The sequence below is a fragment of the Tenrec ecaudatus genome, chromosome 2 (assembly GCF_050624435.1).
Source record: "Tenrec ecaudatus isolate mTenEca1 chromosome 2, mTenEca1.hap1, whole genome shotgun sequence".
NCBI classification, from domain to species: Eukaryota; Metazoa; Chordata; class Mammalia; order Afrosoricida; family Tenrecidae; genus Tenrec; species Tenrec ecaudatus.
The window spans coordinates 20103741-20121495 of record NC_134531.1 but is presented as its reverse complement, the minus strand read 5'-3'; the positions used below and the strand labels follow the sequence as shown (position 1 = coordinate 20121495).

Here is a 17755-nt window from a genome sequence, read left to right as displayed (position 1 = left end):
GTCAGCTCAGATATAAATGACCTTTTCAAGAGACCTGTAGGAACTCTGAGGTGCGGATAGAAAGAGGAACAGCTAGATATCTATAGAGATAATCCAGGGAGGAATTGATGCTAGATGTAGAGATTGGGAGCTATGGGGAGGGTCTCTCTGGGTTTTAAGGAAAGGTGAGCATAAACGTTCATCAATCCATTGATTATTTCATAGATTAGAGTACCTATTACAATATTTATTATACTCTCCAAATAAAGATCGAATAGAAGCAACTCATACTTATCACTCTATTATTCTTTTGTAAAAGCTCATAACAATTTAAATAAAAATAACTCATAATAACAGGTTGTTCTTTGGGCTTTTTGGCAACAAAATGTATCACCTATGTATCTGTTAAATAAGAGTGTATTGTAGTGTGTGTGTGTGTGTGTGGGGGGGTGTTTATACTCTACAGGTAGATCTTGGACTTGGTTAAACAGGGAAGTATGCATCTGTGCATGTGAAATAATAAGAATACAATCTATTGAGGAAATTTTTGTTTAAATAATTGCAGCTCTTTAAACTTAACAGTATTTTTTCCACATCAAAGTCTCAATAATAAGACTATTTATGCATATATGCAGTAAGTTCCCAAGCATTGTTCCCCTGACTTTATCTTTAGGACTTCTAGATAGAGATATGTAATAATAAATATGCACGTAAGCATTAAGGGTAATTTTTATTTTGCATAATTATCTTTAAATTGGTTTTTAAGTATCCCCTTCAGTATTTCTGCGTAGAATTGTGATGCAAACTATGTGACATAAAAATTCATATAGGAATTGGATTCTTAGATATAGAAAGCTTCTAATTGTATATTATGTATTAAAATAACTAGCTGTTTCTTAAACATCAATTATTTTAATATTTTGGCTAGAAGAATTTGAGATGAAGTGGAAAAATGAAGCAACATATGCTTACTTATTTCACAGAGTTTTTTGTTCTTTTATATTTTTCAATCCCACATTAAAAAAAATACACTGCTTAAGGTTCTCTGTAGTGCATATCATCTGTATGTTTATCATCTAGAGAGTTTATTAACCAGATTTTGATATTACACCCCTCACATTGGTTCTCCATGGAGGGAGGGCCTAAGGAACTAAGAAGAAAGATTTATGGGAGATGAGAAGGACTAAGTAAGCCATTTCCACTTAAAAATAATTCTTAACTCAGCTTCGTTTTATGAGCACTGTGACAGCATGTGGTCTCACTGTGTCACTTTGAATTCAGAATAACATTATGAACTTCGTACATCTCTCCAAGGCAGAAGACACCGTGCCCCGCACCTCCCAAAGCAAGGACTCCTACTCATGTTGCACTCATCTCTCTCTCTCTCTCACTCTCTCTCTCTATATATATATATTGACATGTATTATATTTTATTTACCCAAATTAATATATATAGCAATGTAGGGAATTAAAAAATATATGTTTATATACTTGTGTTTTAATATGTATATTTTTTAATTCCCTACATTGCTATATATATTTATATATTAATTGGGGTAAATAAATAAAAAATTTAACATGTAAAATCAAGAAGACAGGCTAAAGTTAGCATTCGAGAATAATGTGTTTTCATTGGAAAAAGAAACTTAACTCTTCAGAAAAGAGCTAAACAAAGTATGTTTTTAAGTAGTACGTTTTTTTTCCCTACTAGGTAGATGATATACGGTATCAGTGGTACGCAATCTCACTGCCATCAATTAGATCTTGATTTGTAGTAACCCTATACAGCAAGGCAGAACTAACTGCTCTTTTGGTTTTATGAGACTGTACTTCTTTAGGGGAATAGAAAGCCTATCTTTCTCTCGCTGAGTGGCTGATGGTGTCGAACTACTGACCATGTGATTAACAGCTCAATTAGTAAGCCACACTATTCTTCTAGGTCTCTTAATATAATACATACCTTTCAGATAGAAATATACATAGAAACATACATGAATTAAAATATTCAATAGCTAAAAAATCAAGAATCTTTAGAAAAATCACGGTAGTTGTCTAGTTTCTCATTGAGATAACAATAGTTAAGAGTAGTGTTAATACTTAAGATATACAAAAGGGCAATTTACATATTCTGAATTTTCTCTATAAGTCTGTTCCCTTATAAAAATTATTAAGAACTGCTTAAAAGTAAAGATGACATCTGCTGAAAATGAATGACAGTGAGCATGGTTTATCTTATTTTATTCTGGAGTTTACAAAAATTTTCTCACAATCTGTCTTTTTAAGTAGGGTATTTCAAATTAGCACAACTGCTTGACCACATTGAATCCAAACCTGATGTTTCCCCCTATAAATGTATGAGAGAAAAAAAAAGGATACTCTTTGCGAGGACCTTTACCAAATAGGCTAAGTTCTTAAATGGACTTGTTTGACATTTGTATTTAGCTCATGTCCGTTTAGTAAAGATTCTCTGCTCAGCCATAGAGTGAATCCATTTCATAGGATTTGGTACCATAGCACCATCATGTGGATCCTTCTTGAATAACACTTAGGTAAAATGGGAACGATCTTTTTACTAATATATTTTATACTTTCACAGACGCACCACAATGTAATGATATAGTAAAAGCAAAACTCACTGCCATAGAATCAATTGCGACCCTATCGGAGGGAATTGCCCTGGTGGATTTCCTAGAGAGTAATTCTTTACGGGAATAGAATAAAATTATATATTTTTTAACCACCAAAGCATTTACAATCACCAAGAAAAATAAGTGAGTTTTTCCCCCTTGCCTCAATAAAGATGATGCTTTTGTTTCACTAACTTTCAGTTTTTAAACCTTTCCCTAAATCTTACTTGACTTTCCTAAACTGTCTCATTAATTCTAAACCAGCCCCTAATCAACAATACATCATACCAGTTAGTTGACATGTCTTACTGTCTATGTCACAGTCCTGGAAAGCTCAAAATGTCCCAAATCAAGTGCCTTCTATCATCAAAACAAAATGTGTCTGCTTGTATTGTCTCCCTTCTGAATGTCACCAAAGCAATGAAAACTGACCTGGCCCTATGTGTTTCTGAGACTCTAACTTCTTATGGGTATAGAACGCTTCATGTTCTCCAATCGAGTTTCAATCCACTGACTTTGTAGCTAGCAGCCCAAGGGCTAACCCACTAAGCTACCAGGGCTTTTAGGTAGCACACAGACCTGTAATTAGTCGTAGAGCAGAAGTCTAAAATGGATCTGACTGATTTCGTACCCATTGACCATCTCTTGTCAAATTAAACACAAACCTGACCATTCAGTGTTGAAATGGGCATGACGACCCATTTTCGTCTTGTAATGTTTGCCCTACAGCCACACCGGTGTTCCTTGGTTTCGTTCTAGAGGTCAGACTGGAAGGCAGCAAGCAAGAAAAAAGGGCTATTCTCTGGGCCTCACACTTCCCCTTCATCCCGCTCATCCTTCCAGTGGGAGTGAGTAGTCCAGCGGTAAACCCATTCCTTTTCTTCTTACAGTTAAATCCTTTCCTGGCTTCTCAGTGATTATAAAGTGAAGAACAAATACACATCTTCCATTCTCTCTCTCTCTCTCTCTCTCTCTCTCTCTCTCTCTCTCTCTCTCTCTCACACACACACACACACACACACACACACACACTGCATTTAAACTGCACCGAATCCACTGTCCTTTCCACCACAGGTGGTATTCTCCGGGAAAAGCCCGACTGCATAGGTCCTTGATGGATTATTTCCTGTGGGAGCATTCATTTCCCAGGCCTCTCTCTTTCTTGGATGTCTCAAGAAGACTTGTTTCTGGCAAAGCTGCTAAAATGCTTATGGCATGAATGTCTTCAACACATTGGCCCTGTCGTGTTATGTATTACACCTCCGAGATTGTTGGATCTCACAAGTAGTTAAGCAAATTCCTAATACCTGAAAGGTCTTGGTTCTGAATGTGCATCGTAATAAATGCCTGGCAAACTTCCTTGAGAACCCCAATAAAATAGACATGATGTCAACTTCTTTTCTTCCCCGCGCCCCCGCCCCGCCCCCCGTTCTCTCTATTTCTTCTAGACGTCCTTATTCATCTTTACCACATTTGTACCTATTGTCTCCATGCCAAAGGGAAGAGCTGGGAATTTGGGACTGTATGAACCCTTGATAAGTAAAGAGGGAAAACTTTATACTAGTTTTGTGTTTGAATTTCTGTTTCATTATTATCCTCAGTACACATAGAGATATAAATTTGGTAAAGATGAATCTTATATTTTATGTATCTATAATATTTAGTAAACTATCTATTTTTTCACACTGGATACTCACACCAAAAACAGTGGAAGTCATTCTCTCTTTTCCATGTTTATTCAAAAAAATTTTATCACTAAAATGTGGGCGTCCATTTAATGCCATAACTGTAAACTTTGTTCATCACATAAAGTTTTTTTTTTCACATAAAGTTTTTAATGCTACAAAAAATTTTGAATGCAGGAGTCATTGTTGCAAAGAAAAACTTATAAGGGATTTTCCAATAAATAGTTCTACAATGTTTTTATTTATAGATAAAGTGTATAACCTGCATACTTTATCACTTATTTTTAGTTAATAAAAAACATTTAAAAAGTGGGCTTACCCATTTGTTATATTAACTTTTGTTTCCTTTGAATTGAAAAATCAGTGAACCTTTGTTAAAATCTAGATTTTAAAAATGATAACATTTCAATATTTCCCTTCATATACATAAGTATATGCACATACATCCAATAGGAAGAATTGTCATTGACATAACAACTTCTACTTAGATATTGAGCTGCATATTTCCTGTCATGTTGGCATCAAAATTACAATAATGACTACTACTTGATGCATAGCTAAGACTAGAGAGAGAGAGCTTCCTTTAAGAGGACCCAATAAGTCCAAACATAATATTTTACAGTATTTTAAAGGACAGGGGCTGTTTCCTACAAACTCAGCAAAGGCCCTTGAGGGAGAGGGAATGGAGCTGAAAGGACACGGAAGTCAGCAGGGTCTTTCTGGAGGGGCCGCACACCTTTCCGTGCGCTGCTGTTACTGCAGCGTTCATAGAACCTTCTGGAGAGTGCTGGAAGGAATGCGGACACTTCATACAGGAAGTCTTACTTCCTGTCAAAAATGCCATCCGACACGGGAGTGCAGACAAACTACAGATGTCAGTGCTTCACCGGGGATTTTAGATTAAGTTTCTGATAGATGCGGAGTTGATTCCATCATGTATTGACCCCATGTGAACTCTAAGGAGACACCCCCCCTCCCCCCCGGCCTGCACCCACCTCACAAGTGTCCTTACGCCGGAGCCCATTGTAGCTGTGCTTACTAGGCCCCTGCAAGTCGCTTTCATTGGGGCAGTTCTGCCCCCTTCTGTAACGACGCTGTGAATCAGAACTGACTTGATGGCAGCGAATTTGGTGTTTTCTTTGGTTAATATGAAAGGCTCTCTAGTGGCATAGCAGTTTGTGTGTTGGGCTTCCAACTTCAAGGTTAACAGTTCCAAACCATCAGCCACTTAGTGGGAGAAGGATGGGGCCCTTTACTCCAGTGACGAGTTAGATAAGCAAATAATCAGGGAACATCAGCAAAATGCCTGAGAAAATGGATTATATGAGGAAGAACACAGCATCAGGGCTGGAGGAAGATTCAATAACAACCTGAGATACGCAGATGATGCCACCTCACTGCTGGAAGTGAGGAGGGCTTGAGGCAATTGCTGAAGAAGCTTAAGGATTACAGCCTTCAGTGTGGAAGACAACTCAATATAAAGAATAGATAGATAGATAGATAGATAGATAGATAGATAGATAGATAGATAGATACCCTCACAACTGAACCAGTAACTAGTAGCATGATAAATGGAGAAGTGATTGACGTGGTCAAGGGTTTTGTGTTGCTTGGATCTGCAAGCCATGCTCACAGATGCCACAGTCAGGAACCCAAAAGACATCTTGCATTGGGCACATTGGCTACACAAGACCTCTTTAAAGTGTTGAAAAGAGTGACTGTGACTTTAAGGCCTAAGTTGTGCCTGACCCATGCCATGATAGTCTCCGTTGCCTGACATGCATGGTGAAAGTTGGACACTGAAGAATGTATGTCCAAAGAATCATCAATATTTTGATTTGTGGTGTTGGAAAAAAATATTGAAAATATCATAGACTGCCAAAAGAACAAACAGAATTGTCTCGAAAGAAGTCCAGTCAGAATGTGTATTTCAGGCAAGGATGGTGAGATTTCTCTGACATACCTTGGACATGTTATCAGGAGAGACCAGTTCCTGGAGATGAACATGATGCTGGGTAAAGTAGTGGGGCGGTGAAACAGAGGATGACTCTCAACAAAAAGGATTGGTGTTGTGCCTGCGTTGAGGGGCTCAACCATAAGAACAATTGTGAAGCTGGCCCAGGGCTGGGCAGTGTTTCGTTCTCTTGTAGATAGGATGGTTAGGAGTGGCTGGATGGTACCCATCGACAACAACAAATACTGATAGAGCTTGAAATCAAACGGGAGAGAGTGACTCTGTCCTGTTGGGTCAATAGGAATCTGCTTGGTGACAGCATGATTGCATATGAGGCTGTCTTTTCCTATAAAGATTTAAGGCTCAGGATCCTTCTCCAGCGTTGCTGTAAGATGACAGTGAGCTTGGATTCTGTCTGACCTGCTACCCGAGCCATGATGGCGCGAATTTCCTCCTAGGCATATGAACGTTGGACAATAAATAAGAAAGACCAGACGGGAATTGAGACATTTACATTGCGGTGTGAGTTAGAGAAGAATGTGAATACATTCTGGGTGCCAAAAGAATAAACAAACCTGTCTTGGAAGAAGTCCTGCCAGAATGTTGCTTTGAGACTATGATTGTGAGAATTTTTTTCTCAAATGCTTTGGAAACATCATGAGTAGTGATACTTCCTCCCACCCACCAAAATAATAAACAAACAAACTCACTGTCTGTGAGTCTATTCCAAGTTACAATGACTCAATGTAGAGTTTCGAAAGCTGTCCATCGCTCTGGGAGGGGAAACATCATCTTTCTTCTGCAGGAATTCTGGTGGGTGTGAACTGCTGCGCGTGCACGTAACAGCTCAATGACTACCCTGAAGGGCCCTAGGAGAGCTCAGTGCGTGGGGAAGGGCTCATGCTTGGTAAGGCATAGCATCGATGAAAAAGAGGCAACTCCTCAATGAGATGGACTGAAACTGTGGCTGCCACGAGGAGCTGAAACATGCTTATTATAAAAACAGTGCAGGACTGGGCAGTATGTATCTCTGTTCTCTCCAGCTGAACCCAACACACCTAAAAATAACAAGACAACTCATGTCTCTTACAGGAAGAGTTCATCCATAGAAACCCCGTGGGCCAGATAAACCCGGTGCTGTAAGATCCCTGTGAGTTAGAATTGACTCAATGGGGATACGTTGGTTTGTTTTTGCATTCTTTTAAAAATAATGCTTCTTCTGAAAGTTATCAATCTACTCTTCCATGATCCTCATTCATTCTGGTCTGGCCTGATGTCAATCTACTTTTGTTGTCAATCTACTTTTCTATGATCCTCATTCATTCTGGTTTGGCCTGATGTAAGTCAGGGTTAGGCACATTCCTCCCTGAGTGGGTCTACTCTCCTGTCTCAGTGTTGTGGGTCTTCTGCTCAATGACTTACCAAGCTGAAGTCAAAGTACCAGCTGAGTGCAGATCAGAGGCTTAGTTTCCCTTTTGAAATTACTTCGTGGTGGTAGAATTCCTTTCCATGCAGCTGAATAACAAGGACCCCCGTGTTCCAGTTGCTTTGACCAAGGTCCCCTCTGAGTTCCCAGAGGCGTCCCTGAAGTTCTCCAAATTCTCCAAAAGTGATCTGAAACTGGTGAGTTCCACTCAACACCATGGTTCTCAACCTTCCTGCTGTGGCGCCTCTTTGATACAGTTCCTCATGTGGTGGGGACCACCAACAATAAACTTATTTTTGTTGCTACTTCATACCTGTAATTTTGCTACTGTTATGAAGCAGGCCACCCCTGTGAAAGGGTCCTTTGATCCCCAAAGGGGTCGTGACCCACAGGTTGAGAACCACTGATCTAGAGGCATGCTGAAGTCTGGGAAAGACCTAGGAGGCATTCCCTTTCCTGTAATTTCCAAGATCACTCTCCCTTCTTTTGTTCCTCTGTGAAATGGGAGATTTTCGTAATTTGTGACTTTCCTTAGCGGTCATTAGGATAAAGGAAGTCTTGGGTGTGTTCTGGATGGTAACAGAGTTCCTGGATTTTTTTTCTTGAAGAGCTTCTTGGTGGATTTGAACACACAACCTTGCATTTAGCATCCTGGAGCAGAAGTCTTAGAAGTTAGGGTCTGCTACTATAGAAATACCACATTGAACATTTATAGAGCATTTCAAGATGATGAAAGCTGAAAATATACTTTTGTGTATGGTTTGGTGTGAATTGAGTCTCTGCATGAGGTTAAAGTTTAAAAAACTCACCTACTAACTACAAGATTGGAGGATGGGGTCCATTCAGGAAAGCCTTACAAGAAATTTCTGGTGATGCCCTTCTTAAACATCAGCCACTGACACTCCCATACAGCATAGTCTCCTGGGACATTCCTGGGCTCTCCCTGCATTAGCGTGTACATCATGTGACACCCTGGTGGACTCATGGGTACATGCTGGGGAATAAACCGTGAAGCCAGTGGTTTGAACCCACCCTTGGAAGTCCCCAAGGACAGTTCTACCCTGCCCTAGAAGTTTCCAGGAAGCAGAATTGACTTGATGGCAGTGTGGGTTTTTTTGGTGTTTTGTTGTTGTTTTGGTTTGGTTTGTTTTATTCATGTGACACCAATGCTTTTGTTTGTTTGCTTGTTTTCAATTTGAATCTTGTGTTTCAGTCTTCAGGCATCGCTACGGCATCCGACTTTCCTGAGCACAATCAGAAATTGGGGGACTTAGTATTTCTTTCAATAAAACATCTATCCAGTCAAGAAACATCTATCTCCTTCTTCTCTACGTCTCTTTAAGGCAAAGAGAAAGCATGTGTTCTTGGCCTCTCTGCCCTCCCTGTGTATACCCCGGTTTATTGCCAAGTAAACTATCAATATTTTGATTCAATCAATTTTATATGACATTATGTTCTAGAGACCGCTTCCAAATCATTTAAATGACTAGCAATTCATCATTCAGGACCTCATATCACCAGCCTCACCTGTCTTTCCTGGGCATTCTTCCAACACTCGAAACCTGCTCTCTGATCTTCCGCTGACTTTCCACAGGGTGATCGTCACCGTCCTGTAGCTGTTTATTCTCTTTTCACCAAATGATTCTTTTACTATTTTGACAATTTCTTGTCATTTTCTGACTCTTATTTTCATAGAAGAACAGAGTAGTTAGGGTACAGGGAGGGGGAGCATGTCCTTTCCCTCACTGCCTCTAGAGTAATGTCACCTATGGGTATGTTATAAAGCAATACATATTATGAACGCTCGTCCCTATTGATGGAGGCTTGGTGAAACTGGGAGTTAAGTGTTCAGCTGCTGACCAAAAGGTGGGACGTTTGAACCCTGCTCTGAAGGAGAAATATGAAGCGGTTTACGCCAGAAGAGATTTTTCGCCTTAGGATTTCAGGGTCACTATAAGCTATGAGTCAAAATCGACTTGATGGCACTGAGGTTTCCTGGGGGTGGGGGTGAGGGGTGGAGCCTTTATATTTTTTGGAGGATAGATTCTTATTAAGAAAGCAATGGAATTTGAAGAACACCGATATTGTATGCAAACAGGCATAAAAAAGTCAAAAAATGCAAAAAATAAGATATTGGGTATAAGGTAGGTGAAAACATGAACAAGGAAATTGGAGGGCTTGGCATAAAAGCAGCGGAGAAAGGGAGCCGTGGCCGGGCAGAGATGTACGGGCCAGCCTGGAGGAGACACAGAGCAGAAGAGACTGTCTGTCTAGCTCAAGACATGTGAATGTTTCGCTACAAGAGCCGCCATAGCATGTTGATTTATTTTGAGGATGTTACCTCTGAGTCTTCTTCTTTTTCATTTTATTTTCCCCGATCACAGGAAATGCACAAAAGACCAGTTCTGATGTCGAAGAGAGAAAAATATACCTCCTTAAATCCCCCCTTGTGTACTGAGGAGAGGAGGCAGATGAGTTGACCCAGGAATGAGATACTTATTAGCGTAACCTATCAGGAGTTATGTTAGGAGACAGAAACAATTAAAGGCCCCAGAAAATCAATAGGGCAAAGGGAAATGAGTGGGATCTCCTTGTTCTTAGGTGAATCAAAGCCTCTGAGCTCCGAGCTATCAGACAAAGCGCCAAAGTATCATAATATTTAGGAATGCAATGTTTTCAGTCCTTGCCACCTTAAGACCAATTTCCATAGTAAGGATCAATCTATGTGGCTATAATGCAAACATTGAGAATTGGTGACTGCAAGGAGAGATTATTTTCCAATTATATGTTTCAAAGCCTTCCTTAATTTGTTTTTATAGACTTAAAACCAAAATGTGTCCTAACATGCCTTTCAGTGCATGTACACTGCCCACTGCATATAGTTCAACATTTCTCATAATTGACACTGTGGAAATTTTAAATCCTGATATAATCCCTTTTGGGCCATAATGTCTAGAATCCACTGTAGTTGATGGACATAATGAACATAAGTGAATTGATCCAGGAACAAAATATACTTTGTTGTTTATCAAAATTTCCTCTGGGATCTAAGGAGTCAAGTTCAGATAACACAAATTCAGCTTTGTCTTCCAGTGTTACTTGTTCATACTGCCACATGAGGGCGGTGTTGGATAAGAGGAGAGAGAAGCAATCCGCACAGGCATAAGCCTTCAGGCCCCTTTCACAAATGCAACTGAGAACAAGTTACAAAGATCACTTTGAAATACCCTCTTCCCATATACCCCTCCCCCTCCACCTCCCCCCTCCCCTTGCTCTGCTCCCAACCCTTAATTATATAGGAAAGGGGGTCGTAGACCTGGAAAACAGTACACTTGGTTAGGATTTGCAAATTATTCTGAATCAGGAGACACTATACTACGTTGTGTGTAGACCTTGCCCCTCACTTTTCCTCTGTCCTTCCTACAGCCATTGGATTTCGAAACCAAGAAGGCGTATACTTTCAAAGTGGAGGCCTCCAACGTACACCTGGACCACCGATTCCACTCCGTGGGCCCCTTCAAGGACACGGCCACGGTGAAGATCAGCGTGCTAGACGTGGACGAGCCGCCCGTGTTCAGCAAGCCTCTGTACACCATGGAGGTCTACGAAGACACGCCGGTGGGGACCATCATCGGAGCGGTCACTGCCGAGGACCTCGACGTAGGCAGTAGCGCTGTGAGGTAATGGAAACCAAGCCTTTTCTCTTCGCTGCTTCCAGCAAAGCACACACAGGAACAATGCCGACAGCCTGGCCTGAGTAGTTCAATTGTATAGCAGGAAGCTTGAAATGGCAGTACCTTGGCTTGATTCCTATAATCCTAGAGGACAGGGGGGATTGGGCACAGACATCTGGTTATCTGCAGCAGTAGTCTCCAGAGGGTTGATATTGGACATGTCATAAAACACGACACACCAACTGTGCATCTCTAGCATGGAGTTCAAAACCACTCACTGTTCCTCAGCAGTAAGATGAGGTTCCCATAAAGAGGTAGAGTCTCAGAAACCCACAGGGGCAGTTCTACCCTCTCCTACGGTGTCCTGGTGAGTCAGAATTGACTTGACCACATCAAAGGTTCATTCTCTTGATCCATGATAGTAAGGGGATGTTCGCAGTTTCTGACTAGAATAGGCATTGAATGAATATTTCAATAATTCTAAAATCTCTGCTCTCTTTAAACCCCTCAATAGTTTTTAAAATGTACATGTTTATTGCCCATCGGCAATAGGTAACTCACTATCTTCCTGGGATAACCGAAGCTGTGTTTGAGGCTCAGTGGCTCTTAACACGGTGAGATTTGTCTGAGGACATGGTGAATTATGGAGTTGCCAAAGCCTGATTGTTTGCTGGGAGCTATCGTGGGCTGCTATTGACACCACTCTGCTCAATTAGACAAAATCCCAGCCAGGAAAGTCAGAAATCAGTCCGTCAGTGTCTCCACCTTCTTTACTTTGCCACTCAAACGCATGAGTCTCACTTTTGCTGTTAGGTGTCTCTGGGGAGCTTATATTTCAAAGTGATACCCCTAAGAGCAGAATGAAACACTGCCCATTCCTACACCTCCCACACAAACATTACGAAGTTCAAGTGCATTGTTGCTGCCACTGTGTCAATCCATCCTGCTATGGGCCTGCCTCTTTTTCACTAACCCCACTTTCCCCTGGCCGTCCTTGCTTGTAGGGAACATTCTGGCTGGACTGATTGGTTTGCTCTTCATGCAGCACATTAAGGTATCCTGCATTCTTCACCAGCACTTAATTCAGAGGCACCATCTCCTCCTCCGTCTTAATATTTATCTTACTTTTTATATGCCTATGGAGTGATTGACAATATCATGGCTTGTGTCTGAGGTGCCTTAGTCCCCAAAGTAGCATCTCTGCTTTTGAAGGCTTTAAAATCAGTCGTTTGCAGCAGATGTTCTTAAAGGAAGCCACTATTTCTTTTCTTGACTGCTGCTTCCAAGGGAGTTGATTGTAATTCCGAATAAAATAAAATCCTCAACAACTTCAGTCCCTCCTCCACTGGAAATGATTCTGCTTATTGGTCTAGTTATGAAGATTTGTGTTTCTTTATGTTGAAGTAAAATTAATAGAGAATGATGTAGCTTTTGATATTAATAAATAAATACTTGAATACTTACGCACTTTTAGCAAACACAGTTGTAACATGAATTTCTCGGGTTGTTGAGTTTTCCTTCAATCCAGATGCTTGATGTAACCCAGATTCTTGAATTTCTTTTCCAGTATTGCACAATGAATAAGTATGACGAGAGGATAGAACCCAGACACCCAACATTCCTGATTTTAAACCTTAGTTCTATTTGAATGACTCTCTCTCGGTGCACAAACACAACTAAATGTTCAAGAAGTCTCATTCTCAACAAGACTTTTTAAATTATTTGTTATAATCTATGCAATTGAATGTTTTATAAAATTATCAATAAGATCCACTTATATGCCTATTTGACATCTTCTGTTTCCAGTTTTCTGCTCTCCTTACAAACAACATTCCATGTTTCGTGTCCTTTTCTGAAGCCAGCTAGAATTTAGGAAAGTCACTTTCAATGTCAACTTTTTATTGTCTTTTGAGCTGCCTCAGGCAAAGCATCACTTTCCTGTGTGATGGACGCTATTGAACAAGGAATTCAATAATCGATTGAATCACTTTTCACTGAAATGGGCACAGCTATGGATCTTTTCCAGTGAGTTGGCCAATTCTGGGCACAGACAGATAGGTGGTCTAGCCTTGTATCCCTGTGATGCAACCTCGTAAGTGCTGTTCCATCAGTTCATGGAGCCTACTGTCATGCCACTGCTGTCAGTGCGAGTTATTGGCTCCTGACGACTATACTACCTCCTGACGGACTTTTTCATGGCTCAAGTCTCGTTGGTATTGTGATTTTCTGTGTTCCCTCCAACTTCTGTTGATGCTTTCTCTATCACTTGACGGTTTGCGATAAAATCCTGCAATGTTGCAACACGAGGCTTGCTTTCCTTCCACTGTGTTATCCCTCTTTGGTTTTCTCATTCCAGGGCTTTGCACATTCCATTGTAATGCACTTCTTTGTCTTTTCAAGCAGCGCTTCGAAATCTGCCTAGCAAGCTCATTCATCATTTCTTCTCATTGCTTTACCAGCTCTACATTGAAGAATAAGTTCAGAATGCCTTTCGACATCCATTTTGATCTTCTTTGTCTCTTTCCTTTCGTTTTTATAATAAGTTTCTTTCCTGTTGTATCATGTTATTTTTGCTACCCACAACTTCAGTCTTTGGTTTGCACTGATTCAAATTCATTCCTGAAATGGCCTTGAACTATATCCAATGTCACATTTTGGCTTTCCTGCACTTGTTTTCATTTTCTACAACTTAATTTCATAATTTTCTTCAGCTGTTTCCACTTACATGTGAGCTATTCGTGCTCTGTTCTGCAGTCGGACCCTGGTCTTGTTCTGTTTGACTGATGATATTGAGCTTCTTTGTGGCCTCTTTTTACACATGTAGTTGTGCTGGTTCCTCTGTACTCTGTTGGGAGAGGGGGTCCATGTAAAGAGTCACTGTTTGTGTTGTTGGAAAACAGGGTTTGTAATATTGTCGTTTTTCTTGCAACATTTTATCATGTGAGCGGTAACATCAATTCAGCCCTAATTTCCAACTGTCCATCCTTCTTTGCTTCCAATGTTGGCAATGTTTATTTAATGCATCTGGATTGCATATTTGGTCAATTTCAGATTGTAGATGTTGGTAAATATCTTCAATTTCCTCATGTTCAGCATTAGTGGTTAATGAGTATATTTGAATAATAATCCTATCAACTGCTTTTCCTGTAGTTGTTTTATATGTCATTGAATCACCTCCGGCCCATAGCAACCCTATGCACAGCAGACAGAAACATTGCACGGTCCTGCGCAATCGTCACTGTCTTCCTCTGTCTTAGCTCACTGATGCAGCCCTTGTGTTTGTCTTGGCCTTCCTCTTTTTCACAGCCCCTCCACTTAACCAAACACAACATCATTCTGAAGTTATGGTCTCTCCTAACCATATGTCCAAAGTAGGCAAATCTTACCAAATCTTGCCTCTAAGGAACATCACTCTGTCATTACTTCTTTCAGGAGAAATCAGTTGGTCATTTTAGCAGTCCATAATACTTTTAATATTCCTCCCCAGCACCACAATTCAAATACATCTATTCTTCCACAGCCGTGCTGCTTCAATGTCAAAAATTCACATGCATATGATGCAATGGAGAATACCGTGGCTTGAATCAGGCATACATACCTTAGCCCCCAAATGAACATCTTTGCTCTTCAAAACTCTGACGAAGTATTGCACCACACACTTACCTAATGTAATGTGCCTTTGGTTCTCCTGCCTGCTGCTTCCGTGAGCATTGTCTGTGGGTCCAAGTAAAACAAAATTCTTGACAAGTTCAAACTTATCTACGATGTTTTTCACGATGTTACCTATTGGTCTCATTTTGAGAATTTTGGTCTTCCTTACATTGAATTGTAATCCATACTGAAGGCTACAATCTTTGATCTTCATGAGCAAGCGCTTCAATTCCTCCCCACTTTCAGCAGGCAAGGGTATGTCATCTGCGTACTGGAGATGGTTTGTAAGCTTTCCTCCGATTCTGATGGCACACCTTCTTCATATTATCCAGCTTCTCTGATGAGCTGCTCAGCAGATAGATTGAACAAGTGTGGTGACAGGATATAACCCCAATGCACACCTTTTCTGCACTACACCCTTGTTCTGTTCTCACACTGCACCTTGATGCATGTACAAATGCCTTATTAACACAATGAAGTGTTCTGGAATTCTCATTCTTCTAAAGTTGATCCACAGTTTATTATGGTCCATACATGTGCATTGTCAATGAAACACAAGTAAACAGTGAATGCCTTTTCTTAAGCAATGAATCACAAGTAAACAACTTTCTTATGTCCTCTGCTTTGAGCCAAGATTCATCAGACATCAGCTAGGATGTCCCATGTTTCTCATCCTCTTCTGAATCCAGCCTGAATTTCTTGAAGTTCCCTGTTAAGGCACTGTCACTGAACACATAGCTACTATGATTTTATACCAAAGGAAAATCAGTGATAAACTAAAAACGACACCCCCTGGCATCTCAATAGAGTTTCGGACAGTGGATACTAAGGCTGTGCTGCATTTTCTTTTTATATGCGTGTATCCCTCAAGTTGGCCTGAATTCTTGCCTTTTTGAGCAATGTTTATGAAATAGAGGGAACTCTAAAGAAGTGCTTCTATATTAGAACATGGGAGAAAAGTAACAGTCACAGAGCCCTCCTAAATGACAGGCAGTGTGGCAATTAGCAAACGAACTTAAGTTTTTCTACATTTCCACCCACAACCACATTTGCTCTCCATTGAACCCACTGAACAGTATCTGTCTCACTGCTGTTGGGTGGAGCTTTCCCAGGATGCTGGTGTATTGGGAGCTCTTTGCATCTGCCTGTCATCCTTCATCAGACTTGTTTCTGAAGCACCTTGCCCTAAAAGGACAGTCTTGGAAAATAAACCATGGCCATAGTGTTTTCTAGAGGCAAAGATGGCAAGATATTGTACAGTCTCATTTATTTTGGTCATTTGTAAAATCTCATACATTTTCAGGAGTGATTATTCCCTGTAGAAGGACTCCGCACTTGGGAAAATGAAGGAGCAATTGAAAAGAGGGGGGCCCTCGAGGAGATGGACTGACACATTGGCTGCAACAACAGGCTCTAGTACAGGGACAAGTATGAGGATGGCGCAGCAGCAGGCAGGGTTTTGGTCTCTGTTGTGCAGGGGTTCCCGTGTCTCAGAACACCAGTAATGCCTCTGAGCAAGGAGCTGGTGATCTCTTTCTGAAAACTCAGTGTTGAAAATGATGGGTAGAGTTCTCCTATGATATTATGGGGCTGCTTGAGTCAGATAAAAGCACAAAATACCGTGGAGCAAAAGCAAGGCAAGCATCACCCAATGTCAAAGACAGTGAAACCCATGAAAGCTGGAACCTAGGTGAAGTGGAAAGAGGCCAGAGAAGGGAGGCGCAAACATTGTCCACCAAAGTCAAGTGATAGAATCATGGTAAAATCATACCCTGCAAAAGACGAGAAACCAGTGAGAGCCAGAAAAGCCAGGCAGTCATGTTACAACTTTCACAGCTTCCCATGACAAGGAAACATCTGGAATGAAGAAACTAACTTGATGAACAATGGAAGGCTCTTTTTAGAGTTATTCTCCTGGGACAAGCTGTGAGAGTTAGGATCTGACACGTTCTACTTTCAGTGAGATGAAGTGGAATCCCTCGGCCCACAGCTGAGGTTGGTGGCCTGGCTCACCAATGCTGTAGACACAGATGGCTCTAGCTGCCCTCTTTAGGAGGGGAGTGCTTTGAATCAACCTGAAACCTCACTTAGTTCAATAGCCTTGAAGTCAAACATTAAACCTGGATCACATTAGTTGTGGAAACAAGAGATAGCTAATCTTGGTTTGCAAACCTATGTCCTATATCATAATGTTCATAAAACCGCAGTTGGGAATATAAACTGAAACGTATAAAATCGCACGACATGTTTAGTAGGCTTCTTATGCTTTGTGGATTCTTGTGCTCAGGCAAGTGTGTTTTCAAGGAGTTATATGTGAAATATTAATTAAGGACTAGGATATTCCTGCCTTCCAACTGAGTGCAGAATCCACGGAGTACGAGCTTATCATCACTGAACTCATAAAAGAGCGCAAACAGACCGTTATGAAAGACTAAACCAGTGCAAGCGATGGAGCAAGTTTGTTTTAAGACTTGCAAATATATCCTATCTCTTTTGTTCATGTAAATGGATTTTTAGTTGTTTTTCCTCAAAGGCTCCCTCCACCTTTGTCTCTTGATATGCTAATGTTCTGCCTCACATAGGGTCATTCAGAGTTAGAATTGACTCCGAAACACCTAACAATAGTAGTAATATATATGTTTAAAGTGAACTCCGTGTCTTTCTAGTGCAGAAAAACAGTGGTAATTTGTCAAATAGGATGAAAAGAACTGTCCATCACTATTGAGAAGTCCTGGTGGCGCAGTGGTTACACTTGCTAA

The 17755-nt window shown here is 40.7% G+C and overlaps 1 protein-coding gene across 2 annotated transcripts in view; it reads left to right on the top strand.

The window, feature by feature from the left end:
* CDH12 (cadherin 12) overlaps positions 1-17755 on the top strand; it is a 344128-nt gene that overhangs the window by 268709 nt on the left and 57664 nt on the right. For both annotated transcript variants that reach the window (XM_075542993.1, XM_075542992.1), the window contains one exon: positions 11098-11351. In XM_075542993.1, the coding sequence (XP_075399108.1) occupies positions 11098-11351 (254 nt within the window). The remainder of the gene's footprint in view (positions 1-11097; positions 11352-17755) is intronic.